The sequence below is a fragment of the Vulpes vulpes genome, chromosome 3 (genome assembly GCF_048418805.1).
Source record: "Vulpes vulpes isolate BD-2025 chromosome 3, VulVul3, whole genome shotgun sequence".
Taxonomy (NCBI): Eukaryota; Metazoa; Chordata; class Mammalia; order Carnivora; family Canidae; genus Vulpes; species Vulpes vulpes.
The window spans coordinates 149,302,212-149,329,772 of record NC_132782.1 but is presented as its reverse complement, the minus strand read 5'-3'; the positions used below and the strand labels follow the sequence as shown (position 1 = coordinate 149,329,772).

Sequence of the window (27,561 nt, the reverse complement as noted above, 5' to 3'; positions counted from 1 at the left end):
TTTCTGGGCCTCCATATAAGATTCGATTTTTCCCAATTCCACTGACTACCCAACAATCTGTCTCCAGGCTTACCAGCAGAGGCCTCATTCTCAGATAGGCTGGATGGCAGAGGGTCACCATCCTCAGAGCTTGCCATGCCCACCTCTGCTTTCTTTTTCCTGATCTGCATCCAGTGGTCATCAGCTACTCTATCTCTGCCAGCTGGAACCTTCCCTCCTCGCTCAGGTCTGATCTGTGTCCTACTGTCCTACTCTAATGCTCCTTAAATGACTCTTCCTTCTCTCTCGCTCTCTCTCTGCATGTTTTTCTCAAAATTGTTGTGAGATTTATGAAACCAAACTGCTCTGTAGTAGTTTCTGTGCACACAGGTCTCTTTATCCCAAGGAAGTTCAATTGCTTTAAATTCGTCAAAAGGCGAGGTCATATGGACATACTTTATTTTATATTTGAGTCCTGCATAGTACTTAATGGTCCACGAGAAATAGTTCACAGATCAACAGAGTTAGGATCACATCCCCACATTGCAGGGAATGGTAAGCCTCCTCAAGAAATTCTCTTTCTATAGATGAATTCTGAAATAATGAGGATACCAACCAGCTGACAATGTCTCCCTAAAAAACCCCAAAGTTAAAAAAAAAAAACCCAAAGTTTACTATGAAAAGATGTGCTGATCACAATATGGGCTATGAAAGCTCACAGCCCAAATGGCATGGTGCTTTTTCCTCCTTAATATGTTCAAGTTTTAGTACTAAATATTTCTTTAATCACGAAGATGCTAATAAATGGCATTCCCCTGAGAGTTTAGGTTGAACTCCTTTGCATTACATTATGTGACTTGCATCTGAATTCAGATAAAATATACTGTAGTTACATGCAGATTAAAATAAGCAGCCATGCTTGATTACCTTGGGAATTAGTTATATTTCAGGTAATAGCTGAATTTGACTTATCCAAAACTCAAACTTTAATCAGATTAATAAAACTTTGAGTTAAATAAACATTGAAAAACTTTAACTTGAGCAATAAACCTAATGATCTGCAATTCTGACACAAGAAAATAGATCATAAAATATCAAGGATATAGTAATTTTTACTCCGCTGTCTCATATTGCAAATCTATCAATATTATTGCCGAAATACTACCATGATTATTGCATATTTTTCTGCATCACATTAGTAATTTTATTCTTAACAAATTAGTGAATACTATGTATAAACACCCACAGCCTCACTGTGCAGGAAGCTTCAGCATTATGGCTTAAATCTATCTGCCCACAGCTACACTATGGACACGTTCTCCAGCTCTCCATTGCGCCCCACCTACCAAAACTCAGATTCATTTTGCTGCTGAAGAGTTAAGAAGAAGTCAGTCAGGGTCTTCATTTGGCTTGACTCTGGGGAGAAACTCTCAAGGGAGTATAGTCAGTAACTTGATGGTACTATTTGCTTCTGTTCCTCTGGGCTGTCTTTCTGAGTTGGCTTTCAATTCTCTGCCCTTCAATGTGTCTGAAGGCAAAGTCCCAGATGTTGCTAAATCACGCAGCCTATCCATGCTCTGGATGTGTAGGCCCACTCTTGGGTGGCACATCAATGGCACAGCAGCTGCTGCTCCACTCAGTCTGGCAAGTAATTATGGCCAATAAAAAAGAGAAGTACCTTCCCCTGGGGGGATTGTCTTCCCTCTAGAGGAAGTTACCTTTCTGAGATTACTGGAGTAGTCCAAAACTTACTTTCTTGTAGAATTGGGAGTTTTATAAATGCTGACTCCTCAAATACCCTGGAAGAACCCATCTTTACCCAGTAGCTGGCTGAGACAGCTTTTCCAAAACCGAGCTTGAGGGGAAATGCCTTCTGAGATGGTATGTATCTCTGGAGGTTTACTTCTATGGTTTTCCTACGGAGTCCTGAGGGTACATGGGGTGAGCGGCTTTCTCAGCTATTCAAATCAATTCTGAAAATTGTCATTGCTACAAAGATGAATCCTATGCTTAGGTGATTAGGGACTTGGCTGGGCAGCACATGTCTTTGAAGATCTTTCAAGGCCCTTCAGAAGGTCAGAACTGAAGAGAAGAATCAATCAGATATATAAACAGGCATTTACAATTGGGTTTATTTTAATCACAATGGGGACTCTGTTGAGACGAATACTTCTATCCTTAGTTACTGACTATCGAAATCTAAACCACACTTATAAGTCCCATCATGTACGTCTGTAATATAATTTCAATCTTTGACTAAAAAAAAAATAATAAAAGGGCTCCTTAATTGATGATTTTTTAATGAAACAGTTTTATTCCCAAATGGTTGGATATACTTATATTTTCTACAAAGAAAATCATTTTTATTAATACATATAAATGAGAAATTTAATTGTTACTCTGTGTTAAAGAAATTCCTTGATAGCTTTCAAAAATGCACATATCAGCCTATTAACAGAATGATCCTGGCCCCACTGAATTTTTTATATCCATCTCAGACTTGTTTGAAACCAGACTTCCTTACATCAGTGATATGAAATCTTGAAGTGACAATTCAAGCAATAGTTCACAATATACCTTGCAATAAAACCAGAGAACTAAATCTGGAATATTGCCTTATTTGGAGTTCTCTCCTTTCCCTAAATAAGTCTTTCAAGTTCTAAGAGAATCATTCTTGTATTGCCTTGGATTAGAGAATAAGAGATGTTTTCTTACAGTCCCTTCCCCCAAAAAGAGAGAAAACAGTTCTGTTGAGTTAGTGGTTAAACATGGTATTCCTTCCCTCAGAAGTAGATCAGCAGCATTTGGTGCTTGCCTAGAAATCCCCAAGCATTTTTAGTTTTTGTGTTTTTACCTTTCAGTGGACCCCTCGGCTATGAGATCCTTCTATTATTGTGGACCTTGCTGTCTTCTACCCTCTGCCACCTATGGTAGTTTGTTGCGTACCACTAGGATCAGAATGTTTGTGTCCTCCCAAATTCATATGTTGAAAACCTGAGCTCCAAAGATTATAGTGTTAGTGGGTGGGGCCTTTGGAAGGTGCTTAAAAATCATGAAGGTGAAACCAAGATGAATGGGATTAGTGCCTCCAGAGAGCTCCCATAGCCCCTTTGGTCATCTGATGATACAATAAGAGGTTAGTAACGCAGAAGAGGACATGCTTGCACCTAGATCTTGGACTTCTAGCCTCCAGAACTATGAGATAACTTTGTTGTTTAAAAACCACCCAATCCGTGGAATTTGTTATAGCAGCCCAGAAGGATGGAGACACATACTGAGGACCATTGCCCTCATTCTTCTTCCTTCTGCCTTTCACTAATGCTTCATAAATCTGTGAACCGCAGGCTATGTGCCCTGCCAGCAGATGCTGCAGGCAACTCATAAACAGCACAGCCTGACCAAATGACTAGTTTGGAATTAGAACAGTCCCTTATATTTTCAAGTGTCAGTCTGAAAGAAGTGGCACATAGAAAGCATGCTAATAACTGAGGATACTCATATATCTGGTTCATGAAATGTTCACGAACTTTACAATCAGAGCCTCTCTCAGGCAGTAAGTAGGATGGACAGGTGAGTCCACTGCAACGTCCAGCGGCAAAATTGACAACAAAGCCATTGGCACTGATTGTTAAGATTGCAAAAATAAAGGAACAGCTATACCAGGCCTCATTCATTTTATATATAAATCAAGCCTCATGACACAGTTTGGGGCTCTTGTTTACTATCTGCCCTTCCAGGTCAGGAGTAACAATAAATATTCTGGAGAAACAAGCTTAGTCCCTGAAATACTTCATTGCTCATAGAGGAAACATACATAAGTCTGTCAGATAACAACCTTTAAAAAATCAAAGTAACCTGAAATAGGAGTGGGAGAGGTGTTCACAAATGGTAATAGATCTCTTATCGAACTAGAATTACACGGAAATACGGTAATTATATATCATGTCATATAACTGGATAAGATTATCATTGTCTTATTAATTGACCTTTGGGTGGTTAGCATAGCAGAGATGGAAGACAGTAGGGGCAGAAGGAGTTCTTGAATCATAAGAATTCTATGTATGAAGAGAAGGAATGTAACTTCCAACAGTGGATTACAGGCTTCTGAGTTCCAGGAGGTGGTTAGAGCTAAGAATATGACTTAAAAAAAGAGCTTTAGAAAAAAAAAAAATCATGGTTGATGGTAAAAAAGTCACAGGTGATATGGTTTTAATGAAAATGAAGTTTTACTTGGTCATCAGATGATGATTAAATATCTCCCAGCCTGAAGGTACTGGATGTAAGAACCAGAGGGGGAAAAAGATAAATAGGACACAGTTCTGTCTGAGGACTTGGCTACACTTAAAAATGTGATGATGACACTGAGATGGCATGTAGGTCTTTGCACAACACATCTCAATGCCTCTCCCGGTGATAGATTTTTAGCTAACATATATTTTGGCTCTGAATCATGGCTGTATTTCTAGCCTTTTCAATGTAAGCAGCAGTGCTTTATGTATAAGGAAAATGTTAGCTATACTCAACATATTTATGACTGAAGTAACCTAACTTTAAAGAGTTTCAACGTTGTACAAAAAGTTTGGTGTGATGAGTGTGGGAAACTGACATTCAGGAAACAGTTAAGCATTTCCAAATGCGTATCAACTCATCTTCACAGCAAGCCCAAGAGTGCAGATTTTACAGATGAGGGGAAAAAAGTTTAGGGAGATTAAGTTATGTTCTATCATCTGGTAAGTGGTAGAACCAACATTCAAATTCCAGAGCTTCTGATTCTTGGTCTTGTCCCAAAGTAGCAACTGGTATTCAAATCATTAAGTGGAAACCAGGATATTGTATTTGAGTTTGAAAAGACATGTCAGAAATCATGAGTGGTTCAAGGAAATTAAGTCAAGCCAGGGAATAGAACCAGGAGAGCGAAATAACCAAGTAATATATGCCAGGAAAGGCAGGCCCAACCTGTGGGGTGAATCTGATGGGATAGAGAGTAAAAAAAAAAAAAAAAAAGTAGGGTCCAGTTCAGCTAGCTATCTGCAGATTCCCTGGGCCAGAGGCCTCTTAACTATCTATGTGGGGCTTAGCTATGCCCATCAGTCTCTTATAGCAACTGTCTTTTGCTCCCAGTGGAGTCACCCTTTCAGGCTACTCACCCTTTCAGGCTACTCAGGCTCAAGATGAGAAGCATGAAATGGTCTCTTGCCCTTTTTCCACCTCAAACTACCTGCCAGACAACACATACTCTCAGCATTGACTATTGTTTTTTTTTTTCTTCCCCTGCGTTCATTAAATATTTCGGTTGTAGTAAATCTCTTTCCATAACGTATATGTGGAATATAGTCAAGGATGGCAGAAAAAAAAAAACACATAACCTAGATGAGTGGCAAGAACGCAATAATTTTAAGTAAGTTCAAAACTGCCTCTAAAGTTTGAGTCCTGGTGATGCTATGGAGTTACTGGGTCCGTTCTGAGTTTCTCAAACCATCATCATGTCAAAAATTTCTCTTTACCACACCATTTCAGGTACAAGTCTTCATACATTTGCATGATTTTTGATTTCCATCCATATTCCCCATTAGAGTGCAACTCCATTAGGCAAGCTTCCTAGCTTTTGCTATTCATTGTGTTTTAAGCACGGAGCATAATGTTGGTACTTAATAGGTATGTGGTTAAGTAGTTATTGTATGCTTGACTGAATAAATTATGCTTTTACATTTTTGTACTGCTTAGTTTTTTCATCTGGGAAATGGAAAAAAAAAATGAAGCCAGTCTCAAAGTGTTGGTGTAAGAATGGTTTTAAAATGCACAAAATGCAATATCTCTACATACACACACATACACACTCACATATATCAAATGCAGTAGGCACTAGAAATATGATGGGTGTTATTATTGTTCAATGATGGGGTCTGTTTCTTAGACAGAACAGATACATTTCCTCTCAGATGGCAGCAAAATATTAAATATTGAAAATACAGGAAATTATTTTTAAAGGAAAGATCTATGAGAGTGACTGGAAAGATCAGAGCATCATGATTTCAAGACGTGCCAAACTCAGTCTCAATTACTTGTGTATCATCAACCTCATCTAGGTTTTTCACAGATGTTCCGGTAGATAAAAAAATAAATAAATAAGAGTAAAAAGGAGGAGGAGTAAGAACTGCTAGATAGCAGAAAGAAATGAAAATTGATGTGAACATGCTGCTATAGCAACCTACTGGTTTACTGTGTTGCTTGCTACTTAAGGCTTGAATACAATATGATATCATTTATTCCTAGGAACAGACTGAAGAATATCATGCATCAATGTCTCAGCCCCAAGGGGTATCTATCTTTAGTTGCACATTTGAATAAATTAATGTATTATAATATATTAGGACATTTTAATGATTTTAGACTTTATTAGGCTATTTAAAATGTATGTCTTGTTTACTTTATCAATTTTAATGAAATTAATAATTTTAGATTAGAGACCTTTGGGCTGCCTTACTCGTGACAGTTTGATTCACGCAGGGAAGACACTGCCTTTAACTTTATATCAAATAAACAAAGGCTATAGTGCAAGTGTCAATCCTCCTCTGGCTGCAGTTGAGTCTTGTATCCCTGACAACCTGGCCTGTGACTAGATACTTCCCCTCCGCTTGCACTGCTTTTCTAATATCATTGTGTTCACGATTTTAATGTCAAATTTCATTCCACAATATACCAACACAACCGTTTTGCAGGGATCACATCCACAAAAAAAGAGATCCTGGGGCCTCAGAACTGAGCAAGGGGGAGCAGCTTCTTTTCTGCAGTCACAGAGTGGGTTGACAGTACCCTGCAACCTAAGGTAACAGACGAATATGGGACTAATATTGTCTTCTCGGTGTGAAAATGAATTAAAATAAGAATGGCTATTCTTCATCGTGATTAAGAGGCCACGCCTCACTTTTGCAACGGAGTGTATTTCAAACACCATGTTAGAGGCTGGGAACACGGTGACAAAGAGGGCGGGATGCTCGCTCGTAGTAGATTATAGCTCAGGAGGAGAGAGATGGGTAACAAAGTTGAGTATAGTTGAAGGGGTGCTTTGATACAGGCAAGCCCGTGGCAGTTCCTCTGGACAGACTCCTTTCTGTGTAGAGAGGGGTCAGGGTAGTTTTCTGAGAGAAGGTGATATCTGAATGGAGACTAAAGGAGCAGTGAAGGGCAGCCAGCCCAAGGAGGCCAGGATAGGTGTGAGTGTGTGAGGGTGTGTGTGTGTGTGTGTGTGTGTGTGTGTAGGTGTGGGGGGAGGGGCTTATGAGCTAAATGGCCAACATATGAAAAGGTAAAGATAAAGATCATGTCATAGTTTGTGAACTAAAATATTTTAGGAGACTTCTAACGCCATTGTGAGATGGTACATGACAGGTGAGCCTGACAGGTCAATAGGGGCAAGGATATGAAGGCCTCCCATACCCAAACTGGGATGTTAGGACTTGATTCTAGGGACATTCAGGAATCCTTGAAGAGATTTAGGTATAAAGTGACAAGATTGGATGTTTATTTTGTACATATTGCTGTGAATTTTAAAGAACACAACCCAAATCTAGTTATTGGTAGACTGTGTGTGTAGTATTAACATCTCGATTTCAGGATGTCCTAAACCAGACTCAGTGCAACCTCTCCCAAATCTCTTTTCCTATGTTCCCAGACTCAGCGACTTCACCATTCACCTTATCACTGAGCTGGAAAACTTAAAATCATCTTCACATGGTCCTTTCCTTGTGTATCTAACCGATCACTGAAGTATACAAATATTAACTTTTTCCTCTCTTGCTTTTATTTTTTTAAAGGATTTATTTATTTATTTGAGCAAGTGAGCAAGCGAGCGAGAGAACATACACAAGTAGGAGGGGTAGAGGGAGAGGAAGAGAAAATGTGAAGTAGACCCAGCACTGAGCATAGAGTCCTACTACGTGCTGCTGGATCTCATGACCCTGAGAACAGGATTTTAGCTGAAACCAAGAGTTGGATGCTCAACCGAAAGCACCACCCAGGTACCCCTGCTCTCTTGCTTTTTAATTCACAACTAATACCCTAGTTAAACCATATTTTGTAAATTTCCCATCCCAACTTCTCTGAGAAACATTTTGTGAAGACAGGGAATGGATATGTTTACTACCCTTGAAAAGTCCTTCCCAGAGGACTTTTCTGGGTAGAAAAGTGGCTTCCCAGAGCCTGTTGAATCAAGTCTAAATGTATTATCATGACAAGTAAAGGGCTCCAAGTCTTGTGTCTGTTGGCCATTTGTATGAGGGAGAAAAACCATGAGAGACTCTTATCGATAGGAGATAAACTGAGAGTTGCTGGAGTGGAGGGGCGTGGGGGGTGGGGTAATGGGGCAACGGGCATTAAGGAAGGCACATGATGTGCTGAACACTGGGTGTTCTACCCAACTGAAAACTACTGAACACTACATCTGAAATTAATGATGCACTGTATGTTGGCTAGTTGAATTTAAATTTTAAAAAAATTTTAAAGAAAGAACAAATAAAATGCTCTAAGTCTTGCCCTAAAATGCATTTCTAACCCTACCTCCTATTACACCTGATTTCACATCCTCTACCTCAAGGCATAAAAAAATACCTCTCTCCACAGAATGACCATGTTCTTTCCTTCCTTATGATTATTCTTGACTCCTTGCAATGTTTGGAAATAGTGCTCATTGGTATCACTCATAAAAGCTACCTTTTCCCTGAAGTATGTGTTAATGCTCTGATTTGAGGTGAAGGACCCCTGCTGTGCACTTTTCTGGACTTGACTTAGGGCTCCTTTAAGATCTTCTTACTTGGTCATTATTTCATTTTGGTGATTTCTATGACAAACTGTAAGCTCTAAGTCAGGGAATGCAAACTGAGGTAGCCCACTTTCAATTTTGTTTGGCTGGCCCAAAGTTTTATATACAATAATTTGCATGTCTGTCTTATATGGACATGTGCTTTCCATTTCCCGGAGTTGAAATGCTCTCACTTATTTCATATATTTAGCCTTTATCTCTTCCCCAGCCTATGATCATAAAGTCATTACAGGGGTAACAAAACTGTACTGACAAGATTTATGCTGTAAAAAAAAAAAGAGTGACATAGCATCAGAATAAAATTATAGATACACAGTGAAATAACATTAGATAAAGAAGATTCTTCAATGCAGGAATTTACTTCATTTTCAGTCTTTTTACAATTATGTCACAGTTAAGTGCCCAATGCATATTTTTTTTAACAAATGCATAAAATCCCAGGTCATCAAAGAAGATTATTTTTAACATGGGATGGTAATGGGTTATTTCCAGTACCCTTCTAAATAAAAATATGTAACTGCTTAATCTTATAAGAATGGCCTTGCAAAAAAGAAGAGAGGGAGAAAGAAGGGGATGGAAAAGAGAGAGAGAATTAACTTATTTCTAGCCTCTCCTGAAATAAATTAATTTTCTAGATTCTATAAAATATAAAAAAGGGATATCTTGACACAAGACTCAGGAAATTGGGGTTGTTTTTGTTTTTAAAAATTACTTTGTAGGGCAGCCCAGGTGGCTCAGCAGTTTAATGCCACTTTCAGCCTGGGGTGTGATCCTGGAGACCCGGGATCGAATCCGCATCGGGCTCCCTGCGTGGAGCCTGCTTTTCCCTCTGCCTGTGTCTCTGTCTCTCTCTCTCTGTCTCTCTCTGTGCATCTCTCATGAATAAATAAAATCTTTGAAAATCACTTTGTTGAGGTATGATTTATATATATATGTGTGTGTGTGTGTGTGTGTGTGTGTGTATGTATGTGTGTGTATATACACGGATGTACATATTTAATATATACAACTCAATGAGTTTGGGGTAAGTGTACACCTGTGAAACCATCACTGCCAAGTCCGAAAGTAGATCTATCACCCACTACGAAGGTTTCCTTAAACTTAGATTTTACTTCCCATTCAGCTTTCCCACTTACTTCTCTTAAACAAGTCATTTTAACTTTATGAGATAAAGATTTTTTTCCTTAGGTATAATCTAGTTAGAATAGTATGGGGTGCCTGAATGGCTCAGTCAGTTAAGCATCTGACTTGATTTCATCTCTGTCATAATCTCAGGGTCATGAGATCAAGCCCCATGTTGGGCTTTGCACTGAGCATGGAGTCTGCTTAAGATTCTGTTTCCTCTCCCTCTGCTCCTCCACCTGCCCTTGCTCATGAGCGCACTCTCTTTTCCTCACTCTGTCTCTAAAATAAAATTAAGTTTTAAAAAATGTAGTTAGAATTGTGTGAGGAATGGGTAGGAGAGTATGTAGAGAGCTATACGTGTTATAAGATCGCAAAGTCAGCATGTACGGTAAAATTTGCATGTCATTAAAATTGCCCTTGAAAATCCCTTAAAATTCCTTATTGTAAATAAACTAACATACTTTACAAGAGTCTCCAAAATGTAGGGTGAGTGCTCCAGGTGGGTACCGAGTGATCTGTTGGAGTTGAAAAGAAAATAATAGAACGCCCGTTTATATTATAATTATATCTCATCTTTTAAATTTTATCTGGTGTAGGTCATTTAATGTTGGCCAAATATTAGTTCAAAAGTGCATATGCACAATTTACAAATAAATATGCATATACTGGCAATTTTTCCTAAGTTTAAAGTTTTATTCATAGGGATATATATTTTGAAAATGTCGTGGACCACTGTTTACCACTGATCTACAAAATAGTAATGCCATCTTCACAAAAAAAAAAAAACAAAAAAACAAAACTCAAGTTTTTGCAATGCCTATTTAAACATTAGTCCATTACAATTTAGTTTATACTTTTAGTCTTAATCCTAGATAAATACACTCTTCTTCTCAAGCCATAGATTAACTTAATTTCATGTCATCAAAGATATTACTTGCTTCATAGTACTTGGCCTATTCTGAAAGTGCCCTGCACTGGATTTAAGGAATCTATTTCTTTTTTATATATCTTCTCTATTGCCAAGAAAAAAGTTTATATTTTTTTGCTTTCCATAGCATTGAATTTTAATACTAAATTTTAATACTAAAATACTAAATTTAATACTAAAATGTATATGAAGTAAAATTAAGTCTGTGAGCATTGTCCCTCCCAGGAATGCTAAAAGGGCTTGTAGTGTGAAAAAAGTAACCATTTTATACCAAAGGATAATATTTTAATAATAAGTATATGACTTCAGTCATTCTCATGGTGCTTATCTAAAGAGTTTAACAAACTAAAGGTCAAATGGCTAATATTTCTTTTTTTTTAAAGATTTTATTTATTTATTCATGAAAGAGAGAGAGAGAGAGAGAAAGAGAGAGATACAGGGAGAGGAAGAAGCAGATTCCATGCAGGGAGCCTGACATGGGACTTGATCCCCAGACCCCAGGATCACGCCCTGGGCTGAAGGCAGATGCTAAACTGCTGAGTCACCCAGGGATCCCCAAATGGCTAATATTTCTAGTGTAAATATATGTATTTTTTATTGTCATCCATGTTATCCCTGAAGGAGACAGTATGGAATCTAGCCTTGAAGATAGCATCTGATGATTCTCAGCTCTCGATGTTCGTGTCCCTATTTTGCCCCTTGCACATTGAACAGAGTCACCCTGTGTAACCAATAAGATGTTACAGAAATTCTAGAACATAACTTCTGGGACTAGGTCATAAACAGTTTCTAACTTGCTCTCTCTTGGATTACTTGTTCTGGGAAAAGTTAACAACCACGTCAAGATGACAAACAGCCTTAGGAAGAGGTCTAGTGGTGATTAACTGAGGCCTTCTGCCAATAACAAGAACTAACTTGCCAGGGATGTGAGTGAGCTGCCCTGGGAGCAGATTCCCCAGCCCTAGTCGAGCCTTCAGATGACCAGCACCAGTGACACTTGACTGGACCTGATGAGAGACACTGAGTCATCACTACCCAGCTAAGCTGCTCCCACCTTGACCCACAGAAACTGTGGTAGTAACTGCTTACTGGATTCAGCTGCTAAGTTTGGGGCTAATTTGTTACTTGGCCGTAGATAACTAAGGATGGCAGGGTATACAGGGGAAAGAATTTGGACTGAGAGGTTAACGATAAAATGTGTCTTGATGGCATCTTTGAAGCTGAGAGCTCTTGGACAGGTTAAGTCTCTTGTGCCTCAGTTCTGTCATCAGTAAATTGAGGGCAATAAATTGTGTCTCACAGAAGTCTGAAGAATAAGTGAGATAAAAGAATTTAAAGAACCTGGAAAGTGATTTGTCCTCAGCAAGCATTTGTTTCTTTTTTTTTTTTTTAATGTGCTCTATTTTGCAAGGTTTTAAGGTTTTGAGATTATTCTCAGCACACAGACATAGATTTTATAGGTTGTGGAAGAACTAGAGGCAGAGATGAGACTATGGATGTTCAGGTACTGCCTTTTTAAAATTATTTGTTTATATTTATTTGAATAAAGCTTTGGCTTTGAAGATCTTAATTTAAAAGAGATGAGTTTTTATAAACATTCTCTTAAGTAGAAGTGAAGAGGGTAAGTTATTCCTGAATATTTTTGTAAGCTCAAAGTATAAAATACCTTGAGGAAATACAACTTCTCCAGATCTTGGAAAAACTCTGCTACACTTTGACAGGGTCTCTGACAGCTTCGTGTTTCTGTTAGCGACCTGGAGGTCAAGAAAACAGCTTGGGAACGTGCTGTATCTGTTTCTTCTCTGTGTGTCTATCTTGATTCCATTATTTCTGTGTCTTTGACTAAGTAAATTCAGAAAGTGTGAGTGTTTGTATGTGCAGTCTTTTATTTTGCTAATTCATAAATGACCTGCAATGCCCTTACCCTTGCCATTTAACACTGACATTTCAAATTATTTTTGATAGTCTCTGAAGTGCCATGACCTACACTAGGTGCAGGGACTCTGCGTGAAGACTTGCGAGACTTCTTGAGTTCAAATCCCAGCTCTGCCACTACTCTGTGAACCTGTGCAAATTAAAAACACTCTGTGCTTTGGTTTCCCCCAAGCGAAAGGTAAGAATACTTATAGTATCTATCTTAGAAGTTATAAGTGTGAAAATATAATAAAAAGGGTTAGTCTGTTAACAATTTAGAACACTGCCTGTCCAACAGCAGGTTTTTTACATCATTTTTCATTTTAATGAGATAAATATTTGAATGGCCTGGGCCCAGAAGGTAAACAACCACCATTCAGCAACCAGAACCCTTCCCTTTCCTACTCCTTGCACATTCTCAAATTTGCTTCACTGAGATTTTGAGAGGATTTTATATACTCTTGTGGTATTTGATAATTTGAGTATTTCCTCAAATAAAACCTTAACAAATGACAGATGTATACTTCACTCTGAAATGAAAGTATGTTTGCCTTTGCCCGGTGCATTTGATTTTCACAGCTCTCAGATTTTCTCTAGGTGTGTGAGTGTGTTGGGAAAGGGCATTGATTGGGGAGAATCAATCTACCTTTTTTAGCAGTGGTTCTGAACTCCTTTGAAAATGTAATAAAAGCTATAGTCCACCTCTCCAGTAGGAAAAAAAAAAAAGTCACTAAAGTTATGACTATGGACACCAATGGGTCCTTTGCTGTTTTTGCTATAGGCCAAGAAAGTCGACTAAGGATTATTGCAGCCTTTTATGACAATGGTTGCTGAATTTAGGAAAGGACAAGAGAGAGAGAAATAGAAAAAAAAAAATTCAGGACATCATTTCACAAAACACTGGAAACCAAAAGGACTTTAACAAAGGAGCTCTCACTTGTACTACTGGGGATAATTCTGCAGGCTTGTAAGAAAGGTATGACATGGATTCAAAAGAGACTTTGAGAGATATGTAAAGTAGTTTGTCATTATTTAAACTGTGCTTTGTGGAAGAACCAGGAATTGGGGGGGGGGCGGGGGGAGCTTGGGGAGGGCTCTGAGACCATGGAACTGAAACTCCATTCACCTCTCATCTACCTAGAGAGAAGTCATGCTTTCATTGATATTACTTACTGGGCTTCCACATAAGATTGTATTTGAAAAAAGGGTTTCATGACTTTCAGAGGATTGGGAACCACTCTTCTAGATGTTTGTCTATATAGATAATCCCAAACTTGAACTTCTGAATCTGGATTATCAGAATCTGAGAAAGGTTATATTGGCTGATATACAATATTGTATGATAGGACAAGGGTGACTGCAGACTAGTTTATCTAATTCTAAGTATGTAAAAAATGGGGCTTCTAATGAAGCCACAAAGAGGTAGATTTAGAATTAGTAAAAACATTGAATAGTCAAAAGAGTTAAAAATTGAGTGCCTCAAATTGTAGAAGAGGTTGCATAAAAATAGTTGCAAATAATTGTAGACAAAAGCAGAGTCAGTTACTCAGATCCAATGAGGTAGTCATTGGATATCCTTGGTTGTTAAGGCTTGAAGAGGGGGAAGCTCTCCTACAAATCTTCTTTGGATTACAGTTTAAGTAAAAAAGTACCTGCTCCGTCCTATCCACTGTCATCCACTACGGCAACATCTCAGCTCTTACTTCATTTCACTAGTTTTCAGTTCAGACATTTAGCTGTCAATAGTCATGAGCCACGGTGTAAATAAGTAAACCCCACACATGTACACGTCGAACAGTATGGAATCACCAATACTGAGCTTTTTTGACTAAAAACAGCAGTTGCATATGGTCCAACCTAACATTTTCTTGAACACACTCTTCCCTAGTTTTGAGGCAAAAAATATATGTTCCAGATAACATCCTCCCGTCTGCATCACATCTTCCTGCTAACCCGCAGGGGTCCCCCTCTTCTTTGATGGCTTGATAAGAGCAGCTGAAGAGGTGTGAAGGAGCCCACTGGTTGAAAGTAAAGAGAAAGTAGTCAAGTCCTGTCTTCTCTTGTTCAACAGCTCTTGTCAAGGCTTGTCCTGGGGCTCCTCAAGGGGACAATCATAGAGAGCTAAAGTTACAGTGGCCCTAAAATCCCCTTGGTTAGTCCTTTAACCATGTATTTTATCTTCTCGACAGGCCCTTTAGTGTTAAAATATCTAAAACACAGCGTTCTGTACAATGCAATGTTAAAACGCCTCGCGGGAGAGTAAGGCAGGTGAAAGGGTTGAGACTTCTCAAGGAAGCGAGGCAAAGGCAGCAGCTCTGATTGCTTCTGGAGTGCTCTCAGGAAAGCTGTGCCCAAGTCCTTTAAAAGCTGGTTTACTTCCCAAGTAAACATGGTTGCCAGCAAGAGCAACCGTGTGCTGGGTCCGAAAGGAGGAGAAGAAGCAAAATGCATCAGTGGCCTTCCTGAGATCATAGAAAACCAAAGTGGACGTTTCTTCTAGATGCTATTAGCTACTCCTCCCTCCCAGGTGAGCCCCTTTGGTTTGCCTGCCTTCGAGGAGGCTGCTGAGAATCATTCAAGCCAGTTAAAAAAAAAAATGGTTTCAAGTAAGTATCTGAAACACAAACACATTAGCTCAAAGTGCTGGAAACACAGTAATAATCACAAAGTCCTTACTTCTTCTCTCCTTTGTACCATTCAAAGGCCGGAGGCGGCACACCTGCACCTTCGCATCTTATCAATCCACTGCGTCCCGGGGCCACGGTGCCAGATTTAATTTCCTGAATCGTAGGAGCGACTGAAAAAGAAACAAACAAAGCAAGGAACCAGTGGGTAAGTGAAACTAATCTGCAGCAGAAATATAACACACATATATTTTTATTCCTTCTATATTCAAAGCAATCTTGTGCCTGATAGGCCAATGCATCACATTTTCAGTGTTTTATGCTTCTCATACAAGACTAGTCATTTTCAGCTTCATTTTTCAAGTTGGACAATAGATGAATGTTCCCAAGGAGTGCACAGTAAATGCAATACATTTTGGGCTTGCTTCCTGTTGGAAAAATGGCATTGTTGAGGGGAACACTTCATCTGTACTCCAGTCAGACTACACTCCCATAATAGCTCTCATTTATTGAGTGATCACTGAGAGCCAGTCACTGGGCTAGGTGCATTATGTTCAGGATTTCCTCAGGGTAATACTGTAAGCTAGATGGGATTATCCCAACATCATAAATGTGAAAACTGGAAGCTCAGAGAGGTTAAATAATTTATCTAACGTCACACAGCTACTTAGCTGAAGAATTTGGGCTTAGTAGGGGCATACTGACTTAGGCACATGGACTCAAAGCCTGAGCTCTTCCATTATTCTGTGTTTTCTTCTGCCTACTTCCTGCACTTTAGCACATTAGTGATTTTTTGGGGGGTTGTTTCTTCTACCTGGAATGCTATTCTTTTCCATTTCTACAGATTTAGGCTCAATTAGGTGTCTCCATTCTCTTTCCTGTTGCTCCGGTTGAAAATAGCTTTCCAGTCTCGAAATAGTTTATCTAAATCTCTCGTCCCATTGCTTTCCATCTTGTATGGTAATTATTTATGGGAATGCCAGGCTTGCTTGTTAGCTGCCTGAAGGCAAGGGTGAGTATCTGGTTCATGTTCAGAAATCAAAACCCACAAAATGATGCTTAAAAAGCTTCTTTCTAATACAGCCACTCCTTTACTTATCAAATAGTTGTTGAGCCATCAACACACACCAGACATTTCTCAAGGCACAAAGCAGTGCAATTCCCTGATGTGATGAAGTCTATGTTCTAGATGGAGGGAGGGAAGGGGAAACAGATTATAAGCGGTAAATAAAATAAGTAATTCAAATAAAACATTAGACAGTGATAATAGAGATGATAAAAAAATTAGGGCAAGATAAGAGGAGTCTGAGCAAGGAATAGATTATAGTTCTATGTAGGGTAATCTGAGGAAGATTCACTGAGAAAGTGAGATTTACGTAGAGACTAGATGTAGATGAGTGAGTTCGCTCTGTGGATATCCAGAGAAAGAGCCTTTCAGGAAGAGGGAAGAGCTTGCAGTAAGGCCCCGAGGCTGAGGCAAGCCTGACTGGCTTGAAAAATAACAAAGATAACCATGTGGCTGAAGGAAAGCAAAAAGAAGGAGGATTATCGGGAGATGGAGTGTGATGATTAAATTTGCGTCAACTTGACTGCGTCACAGCGTCCGGGTATTTGCTATTTCTGGGTGTGTCTGGTTCTGTAGGAAATAACATTCAGAGCAGTGGACTCAGTGAAGTGTATGCATATCACAGAGTCCCCTGAAGGCCTGACCAGAACAAGAGGCAGAGGAAGGGAGAAATCCCCCCTTCCTTACCCGACTGTTGGAGATAAAACACTGGTCTTCTGCTCTCAGACTGAGATTCACACCACTGGCTCCCCTGGTTCTCAAGCCTTCAGACTTGGGCTGAGCTATACCACTGGCTTACCTGAGTTTTCACTTGCAGACAGTAATTCAGGGGCCTCCGCAACCTCATGTGAGCTATTCCTGATAATATAATCTCTTTGTGTGTAAGTAGGTAGATACGGGGAAATATGTATGTGTGTATCTATCTAGATATCTGTAGGTTTTATGCATATATGTATACATCCACACCATATATAGACTTATTTCTATATGGACATAGACACACACACACAGGTTACTGGTTCGGTTTCTCTGGAGAACCCTGACTAATACTTGGGGCCAAAGGACAGAAGATCAGATAGGACCCTGAGGGCCATTTTAAGGACTTGGCTTTACTCTGAGCAAAATGGTGAACGACTATGGAAGAGAGATATAATCTGGCTTTTTTTTCAAAGGTATTTTGGGTGCTGTGTTGAGAAAACACGATAGTGAGGCCAGGAGGGAAGCTGAGCACTCACAGGAAGCTGTTGCAGGAAGCAAGGCAAGTGATGCCGGTAGCTCAGATTAGGGGGTTAGCACTAGGGGTAGGAAAAGTAACTGGCTTTGGAGTCTGTTGTGAAATTGAAGCCAATGGGATTTTCCTAACGTAGTAAAAAATGAACAAACAAAAACCAGGAGTTCAGGGTGACTTCATTTGGCTTCACTGGAAGGTTAGACTACCCTTTGCCCGAGATGGGTAAGATAATTAGTCAATGAGTTTGGGAGAGAAGCATTAGGAGCTGTATGCAGGTGTCATTGTCTTTTAATAGATTTTATTTTTTAGAGCAGTGTCCCTTCACACAAAACTGAGTGGAAGCTTCAGAGATATCCCATATACCCCTTGCCCCAATCCATGCCTAGCCTCTCTGTATGGACGTTCCCTACCACAGCAGAACCTTTGTCTCAGCTGATGAACCTACATCGACACCTCACGATCATCTAAAATCCATAGTTTACATTAGGTCTCCTTCTTGGGGTTGTATATCCTATGGGTTTAGACAAAAACTTAATGACATATATCTGTCATTATGATATGGTACAAATTATTTTCACTGTCCTAAAAATCTTCTGTGTTCTCTGCCTATTAATCTCTACCACCCCGCCACCCCTGGAAACCACTGATCTTTTTATTGTCTCCAAGGTTCTGCATTTTCAGACTGTTATATAGTTGTAATCATAGAGATTAACCTTTACAGACTGGCTTCTTTCACTTAGTGTAATGCATTTACGGTTCCTCCAATGTCCTCTGATGGCTTGAAAGATCAATTCTTCCTAGCACTTGAATGATATTCCATCATTTGGAAGTACCACAGTTTATTTATCCATTCACTTACTTGAAAGTATCTTGTTTGCTTCCAAGCACTGGTAATTAGAAATGCAGCTTCCTAAACATCCACGCACAAGCTTTGCGTATGTAAGCTTTAAGTTCCTTTGGGTAAATACCAAGGAGTGCCATTGTTGGATCACGTGACAAAGTAATGTTTAGTTTTATAAGAAACTACAAACTATTTTCCAAAGTGGCTCTATCATTTTGCATTTCTACCAGCGACGTATGAGCGCTCTTTTTGCTCCACACTCATCAGCACTTGGGGCCATCGGTGTTCCAGATTTTGGTCATCCTATTAATTGTGTAGTGGTATCTCATTATTTGATGTGGAACATTTTTTCATATACTTAATTGCCATCTGTGTATCTTTGGAGAAGTTTCTGTTAAGGTGTTTGGCCCATTTTTTAATTGGGTTGTTTATATTCTTATTTAATTGGGTTGAGCTTTAAGAGTTCTTTGTGTATTTTGGATAACCGTCCTTTATCTGATGTGCCTTTTACAAGTACTTTCCCCCAGTCTGTGGCTTATGTTTTCATATTCTTAACAGTGCGTTTCACAGAGCTGAAATTTCTAATTGTAATGAAGTTCATCTTATCAATTATTTCTTCTATGGATTATGTATGGCTTTTGGTGTTGCAGCTAAAAAGTCATCACCCATTCCAAGGTCATCTAGATTTTCCCCTCTGTTATCTTCTAGGAGTTTTATATGCATATCTATTTTTATAAATATTTTCTCTTCTATCCATCTTTTTAACATACTACATATTTTAAATAACACTATAGGAAAGTGTTTAACACAACAGGAACCTTGAAAATGCAAATACTAATTCATTCAGACAAATGACCTGAGTTAAGTGTGCACCCTGGATATATTTGAGTTTCTTTAGAAAGCAATAAAAAAGTACAGAGTTTAATGATTTTTCAATATGCAGTGAATGTGAAAACTGTAAACACCCTTACAACAGAACATTGCCTTTCCTTTTAAAAATACTCAAGGAAATTCATCATTTTCTTTTAAAGGTGATACTTCACTCTGAAATTATAACACCTCTATTTCTCTGTGGTATTTTTATTCTTAATAGTAAAAGTTCAGTTTATAGTTCTGGAAAGAAACTTGCAAAGAAATATTATTTTTATTAAAGTGCTTGCTAATAACTTGATGAAAAAATAATAAAAAAAATGTTGCCATACATATTTGAAGAAAATGCTATGAGATAATACACATGTCCATTTATATATTTATATATGTAGTATATGTGTGTGGATATGTTAATATATATTATATATGTAAGTATATATCTGTATGTGTATAGGCCTATGAATTTGTGTATATATGTACATATATATACACAAATATATATATATACACACACACTGTCTCATATAAGCAATCATTTAATAAATTTAATTATCTTTATAAAGCAAAAATCACATCTCCCCATAAAAGGCAATAAAATATACAAAAGACATCTATAATTAAAACCCCACTTATTTGTCAATTATTATGACACATTTTTGCTTGTGAGAGGCATAGGTAGGATTATATTTCCACTCTTGCTCTCATAGGCTTTAATCTCTTTCTTTCCCTGTTGCACTCAGAGGCCATAATCTTTTATAATATCCAACTATTATTGAAGATGAAATAACCATATGCAACAGGAGATCCATCACAAGCTTCTATTGATAACCTGGTTAGTTTAATTACTCTCTTGTTTGTCAAGGGGGGCATGACTCATTATAAACAAAACCATGAAATCCGGAACATTGCCTGAAAACCCATGCGTAATGAACCGAAATAAAATCTAATTTGTCATTAAAAGGCTTTTATGCAGTTCTTTGTGCATATGGCTCAACTAGGTGCTTTACCACACAAGTTAAAGGGACATGATCCTGTTGTCTAGAGGTTCACAGGCTGCTATAATGGACACTGAAAATGGAAAGATACCTAAAATGTCATATGGAAGCATACATGAAGAATGAGTCAAGAATTAACGCTGTTTGTAAGAAAAAGTCCTAAGAACATTTTTTGTGTTAGGGAATTAAAGGGCTATGGGTAATCAATACAGAGAGGGGAGTCTGATGTAGATTGCATTTTGACGTTAAAATTATACACTTAAACTTGAAGGCTCTATTGATTTTTCTTGGAGACATGAAGGAGCCCTTATCCATATTCTTCTACCTCTCTTAAAAATGACTATCCAAAAAACAAAAGTGGATTCATCCACCTATCTATTCTTCATTCCTTTATCAATTAAATATTTTTATTAGGGACTATGTTAATTTAAAAAGTGGTATTCTTGCCTCATAGGGTTAACATATTTGAGGTGTGTATGTGTGTGCATGCATGTACAAAAAGTAAGTAAATAAATAGTAAAAAAGCTGTATGAACTAAGATGAGAATTGAGCAGAATAAAAGAAAAAGGAGATATATTGAGATACATTGTTTTATGTGGTGCGGTCACGGAGCTCCTTATTGATAAGGCAACATTTGAGCAGAGAATTGAATGATAGAGAAAAGGAATCATGCGGTTATCTGCAGTAACATATGAAAAGGAAACAGAAAAGCGATAGGCCTTGAGTTGAGAGAGCATGTTTGAGATGGAAACATTCTTAAGGTTTAAGTACCAGCAAACAGTCATCATGGCCTGAGCAGATAAGTGAGAGGAAGAATCCAGAAGAGAAAATTGGGCAGGCAGCTGGGGCTCAGATTCTGTAGAGTCTGGTAGCCCATGGTAAAGCCTTTGAATTTTGTTCCAAGGAGATGAGGTTTTGGAGGTTTTGAGCAGAGAGACATGGCTTGATTAACTTTTTATAAATATTCTTTGGCTGCTGAGTAGATCATGGTCTGCAGAGAGGCAGGAAGGGAAACAGAACTGCAGAAGTGCTAGGAGGCTATTGTAGTAATTTTTAGGATGATGAGAAAGCCATTGGCCAATCCATAAAAAATGAAGGAATTTAGAGAAAATTTAATTAAATAGATCATTGGTCACATTGGACCTGAGTCAACTCATTTTAGTTAACTGGCAGTGACAGGACATTTTTAGTGAAATTCCAAGTTTATACCATTCTGAACTCTATTACTTTGTATAAATAGAAGAATTCTATGGAAACAAAAATGTCTGATTATACCCAGCAGGTTTCTTTTCTAGAGCACATCTCAGAGACTGTGACGTACATGTATGTCTTATGAATATTTTTTGGTATGAAGCTTTTTCCAAACTTATGAGACCATGGAATTGCAGAAGCTTTTTTAAAAAATATTTTATTCATTTATTCATGAGAAACACAGAGAGAAAGACAGAGACACAGGCAGAGGGAGAAGCAGGCTCTCACAGGGAGCCCGATGCGGGACTCAATCCCTGGACCCGGGATCACACCCTTCGCTGAAGGTGGATGCTCGACTGCTGAGCCTTCCCAAGCGTCCCTGTAGAAGATTCTATATTAAAGTCCTGTGGGGCTAATATGTTTTTGGATATAATCTGGGTATGTTGGACAGTGGGACTTGTAGATGTCTAAGGTCTAGTCCACATCCTATGTTATGTGATTTATTACTTTTCAGGTCAACAATCATCCCTGGTTAAACAGGTTTCTATGTGCTCATGAGGTATAATGCACTCATGAATTTTATGTGGGGAAAAGGCCGCAGTTATTTGCATCATAAATATATAGTCATTTATTTGCCGGAAATATATACCTTACAACAAGTATGATTAATTAAGTCTCAAACTGGAGCTATAACAATGAATTATAAGTATGCTTAGTAAGTTGTACAAAACACTCATTTTCCACCAAAAAATATTGTTTTAAGAAGTCATATTGAACCCTTCCTAGAAGAGATAACCAAATGGTAAAATCTGAATGATTGCTCCCAGAACCTATTTCTTTTTACCATCATACCCCGTTGCTCTATGAATTTTGGCCATGACCCAGTAGTGTAAGTTTCTTTTACAGGGAATGGGAGTGTAAAGGTAGGCATCTGCACGCGTTTGTGTTTCTGGAACTGTTTTTCTTTCCAGAAAGACCATTTTTGTTTTGCTCAGATGCAACTTCTTTCAATTACACCAAAGTAGCAAAGAAACTGATTACTTGAGCATCTCAAATTCATAAGTACAATGGCATCCTTTGGAAGAGATGGATTTGTGTGCACTGCTGAAATTTCAAAATACTGCCCTTATATCAAATTGTATATAGCTGTAAGCTGAAGCAATTGTATACTGAAATGAGTTAATTTTAGAGAAGTATTACTAGATAGATGTGGGGAACAGCAAAGAACGGATGTTGGGAAAAGCCAGCAGTGAAAGGGTCAAGAAGGGGTATTTAACACCTGTGTGATTAGATGCTCATAAAAGAGGAGTCTTCCCTTTTCATTTACTCAGTGGGATTATTTCCATTCATTGTTTAGCCAGTCATTTCAGGATGAAGATAATTAAAGGTTCTTCATCCAAAACTCCAGGCTCTGCAGGTGCAAGCAACAGAACCTCTGCACTTGGCACCCAATAAGCCTAATCAAGATTCAAGTTTTCTTAGTTACATGACAATAGCCACAAAGACCTTCTTCCTCTCTTGTCATTCTCAGTGGGAGCTTTGGTTTTGTACAAAGTCCTGTTATCAAAAAGATGAATGAATCCAAGAATTATTTCAATAGCCTTAGTGAATTAAGGTAGTTCAAATGAAACCTTATAGTTCCAAAGGCAAACAAATTTGACACCATCCCTCTCCCTCAAAATGATGGACAATGACGAAGGTGCCATATTAAAGAATTACAGCAAAAAAGAAGAGTGAGGAATAGTAAAGAGAAGTAAATCGTGGGGAAGTCTGTCCTACAGAAACTATGTAGGAAAACACTGTGGTAAATAAGCATGTTGACCTTGGTTGAAATTCTAGAACTTGTGAGCTACACCAAAGAAGCCTCAGTCAAATAAACAGTCTTTGAAAAAAATTTAAGGTTTCTAGTACCTACCAGAGAACACATCATATAGGATGTGCTCAGTACACAATTGTTACAGATGAGGATGATGATAGTTGAAAAATGTCTTCCTTGAAGACAGGTTGCACCTTAGGGTAGGAATAATGACAATCTCTCAAAGGCTGTCATAGATCTCACAGAAATGGATCACAAGGTCAATAAACCCTTTCCATGAAGCAAATATGTCCTCGCCTTATGGACTAATTGGATCTTAAAGAAAGCTAAAAACTCCATCTTATTGCTAAGAGAAAAAAATAAAAAAATAGTTTATGCAGTCAGATTTTTTAAAAAATCAAACCACTGAAATACAGTTGAAAAATAATCTTTGTGACCTAAAGGACTTTGACATTGAATAACACCTCTGCCCAGTTTTCACAGGGGATGAAAATAATACAGTTTGTAATGTTCCTCCAGCTTCCCCAAGACCTTAAACATTTACACAGTCACAAAATAGTGCAGTGAAAAGGCTTTTCTTTGCAGTCAAACAAAAGTGGTTGTAACATTCACTATCTGAGTTACTTAACCCTTCTAAGTTCCAGTTTTTTCATCCGTAAAATAAATAGTGCCTACTTCAGGGACGGCTGTATAGACAACATAAAACACTTATAGAGGCCCAGAAATAAACCCACAATTTTAGGGTCAAGAAAGAAGGCAAGAATATGCACTGAGAGAAAGGTAGTGTCTTCAAAGTGTTGGGAAAACTGGACAGCTACAGGCAAAAGAATGAAATCGGACCACTTTCTCACACCATACACAAAAATTAACTCAAAGTGGATTAAGAATCTAAATTGGAGACCTGAAAGTATAAGAAATCCTAGAAGAGAGCACAGGCAGTAATTTCTCTGACATTGGTCATAATAACATCTTTCTAAATACGTCTCCCGAGGCAAAGGGAAAACAAACCATTGAGATTTCATCAAAACAAAATGCTTCTGGACAGCAAAGGAAATGACCAAAAAAGCTAAAGACAACCTACTGAATGGGAGAAGATATTTGCAAATGATATCTGATAAAGGGTCAGTATCCAAAATATATAAAGCACTCATACAACACCCCAAACCCAAATTATCCAGTTAAAAAATGAGCAGAAGACATGAACAGACATTTCTCCAAAGAAGATACAGAGGGCCGACAGACACATGAAGTGATGCTCAACATCACTCATCATCAGGGAAATACAAATCAAAACCATGACATATCATCTCACACCTGTCAGAATGGCTAAAATCAAAAGCTCAAGAAACAAGTGTTGATGAGGATCTGGAGAAAAAGGAACACTTCTGCACTGCTGGTAGGAACGCAAACCAGTGCAGCCACTGTGGAAGACTGTGTGGAGCCCCCTCAAAACATTAAGAATAGAACTACCGTGACATTCAGGAATCCCATTACTGGATGTTTCCTTAAAGAATACCAAAATACTAATTCAAAAGGATACATTTACCCCAATGTTTATTGCAGCATTATTTACAATAGCTAAATTATGGAAGCAGCCCAAATGGCCATATAGATGAATGGATAGAGAAAATGCGGTGTGTGTGTGTGTGTGTGTGTGTGTGTGTGTGTGTGTGTGAATATATTTCTATATAGTAACATATATAAAAAATGGACTATATACATATAGATATATAATGGAATATTATACAGCCAAAAAAGAATGAAATCTTGCCATTTGCAACAACATGGATGGAGCTAGAGAATATAATATTAAGTCAATAAGCTCGTCAAGGGAGACAAATACCATATGATTTCACTCATGTGTGGAATTTAAGAAACCAAACAAGTGAACAAAAGGAAAAAATAAAAAAAAGAGAGAGAGAGAGACAAACCAATAAAACAGACACTTCACTATAGAAAACAAAAAGATGGTTCCCAGAGTGGTGAGTAGGGGATGGGCGAAATAGGTGAAGGGGATTAAGAGCACACATATCTTGATAAGCACTTAGTAATACATGGAATTCTCAAATTGCTAAATTATACAACTGAAACTCATATAACACTGTATATTAACTACACTGGAATTAAAAACAAAAACAACAACAACAAAAAAAAACTTCATGAAAAGTGTTTACCTTAGTGTTTGGCACTGAGTCAGCAGCCAATAAAAACATTAGCTACCATTAAACAGGTATTACTACCAGTGGATAGGAGATGAGAGTTATACTCCCTTTAAGAACATGAGATCATGATAAGATATGGATTGAAAGGGAACTAATTTTTGAGAAATTCATTGTCTTGTAAGCAAGTAACTGATTAATGTAATTAAAAGCTATATCAGTATAACTTTTACTCTCCCAGAATTCCATCCATACCCTGCTTTTTAATTGCAGTTAACCAAAAAGGACATTTCTGGTAGATCTCATCTTAATTTCTCAACGATCAACAAGTAAGAGGCTTAGGTTCGATAATGTGCTAAAACATCAAATGAGTTCCTTCTAGAAAAATATGCAATTGTGGACATACATTATGTGTTAGGGCATATAAAAGATCAATGTATCGATTCAGTTAAGCTTATGATGAGATCATTTTGTCTTTCATATGAAAGACAATGAGAAGTGGAATTTCACATTAAATTCGCATGAATTTCACACGAAATTGACTTCAGTGGTTTCATTAAAGGCTCGATATCCATCCTAGTTGACTAAACTGTGATCTCTGACTCCCTTGCATTTGCACAGGTGCATAAAAAGCGAAGTATTTTGTAAACAAAATTCCAGAGCTAAGACATACAGCTACAGATGAAGTCTGATCTTAGGGGCACTGGTGAAGGCGCTTGCACTGGCCCCCTAAACAGGCAAAGAAAAATCTGTGAATTGTTTAAAAGTACAAAATAAGGGATTCTTTTCCTAAAGTCATGGCTTAATGCTATTAGAATATTTCACACTTTCAAGGAGGTTAACTATATTTAAGGTTGCATTAGTCATTTATGTGGTGGTGTGAATGCTCTGATATTGTGTTGATTGTGAGCACATATCTGCAAGAGGCCTTGAAGGATGGATGGTCGGGTGGCCTGTGACTCATGAAGAAGTAGATAAAAGAACAATAAGGCGAGAAAGGGTTGTCTAATGAGGAGTTTGTTGGTGCTTCGGCATAACTCATTCATAGCGTGCTTTGGGCAAGGGTCAGCAGCACTGAAATCACAGCCTGAGGTAGCTGTCCCCTTACAGTCAGCAATGCTCACTTCAGTGATGCATCCACTGTAAAATATGTCTGAGATTTATTGGGCCACCAGCTGTATCAATAGGAATTAAATGGTTCACTGTTTTCCTAGCTGTTCACCAAACTTTCTTTCTTTAGACTTTATTCATGATTTGATCTCTTCTCTGTTGTCAGTCATGCTGAAATTATAGCTGAATGTGATTGATTTGGATACAGTGGACAAGTTTGCGAGAATTTTGAAGCTGGGACTCTCCGAAGGCATCTCTATTCTCAGCACGTATGATCTTGCAACACAAGTTGTCCATCAGCACAAACTTTCTGAGTCCCTAAATGTGCACATGCATTCTTTTCATGTTGAAGCTATTATGAACTTCCTGATATAAAGATCATGTCTTACCGAATCCCTCCAAAATAAAGATTAGAAGCATTCGGATGCTGTCTTTAGATTACTTACAAAACACAAAAATATTCTTGGGAATCTTTTTCTCATGGGGAAAACCTTCTTGTTCGATGAATCAGTCAAGATACGTTACTTAAGCTTCTATTGTGTTTTTTGGTATGTTTTAAGTCATGATTAGAATCAGTCCGTCAGAATAGAAATAAACTAGACATATATAAATTTATGGTTTCTGCAGCCAATCAATGTAAAAAATGACACCAAAGGCTGTACTTGGTAATCGGTGGGGAAAACACGGGTGGAGGGTTTCCTCGGGCTAATTCTCACCAGATCAAGTCTCCTTCTGATTTCAGGGCCAGCTTCCTCCAAAAACCTACTAGTGAACCTGAAGGCACCAGGGAGCCTTGGGCTGGTATGACTTCTGCCCTCTGCAGAATAATCACTGAAGTCTATTTCTTAGTTGACTAAATGGTTTATTATTTCTTCTTGTTTCTGTAGCCTTCAA

The 27,561-nt window shown here is 38.2% G+C and overlaps 1 protein-coding gene across 1 annotated transcript in view; it reads right to left on the bottom strand.

Moving 5' to 3' along the window:
• Window positions 1-27,561, bottom strand: part of NEGR1 (neuronal growth regulator 1) — an 809,911-nt gene that overhangs the window by 169,829 nt on the left and 612,521 nt on the right. The window contains exon 5 of the mRNA XM_026018093.2: window positions 15,441-15,561. Coding sequence (XP_025873878.1) covers window positions 15,441-15,561 — 121 coding nt within the window. The remainder of the gene's footprint in view (window positions 1-15,440; window positions 15,562-27,561) is intronic.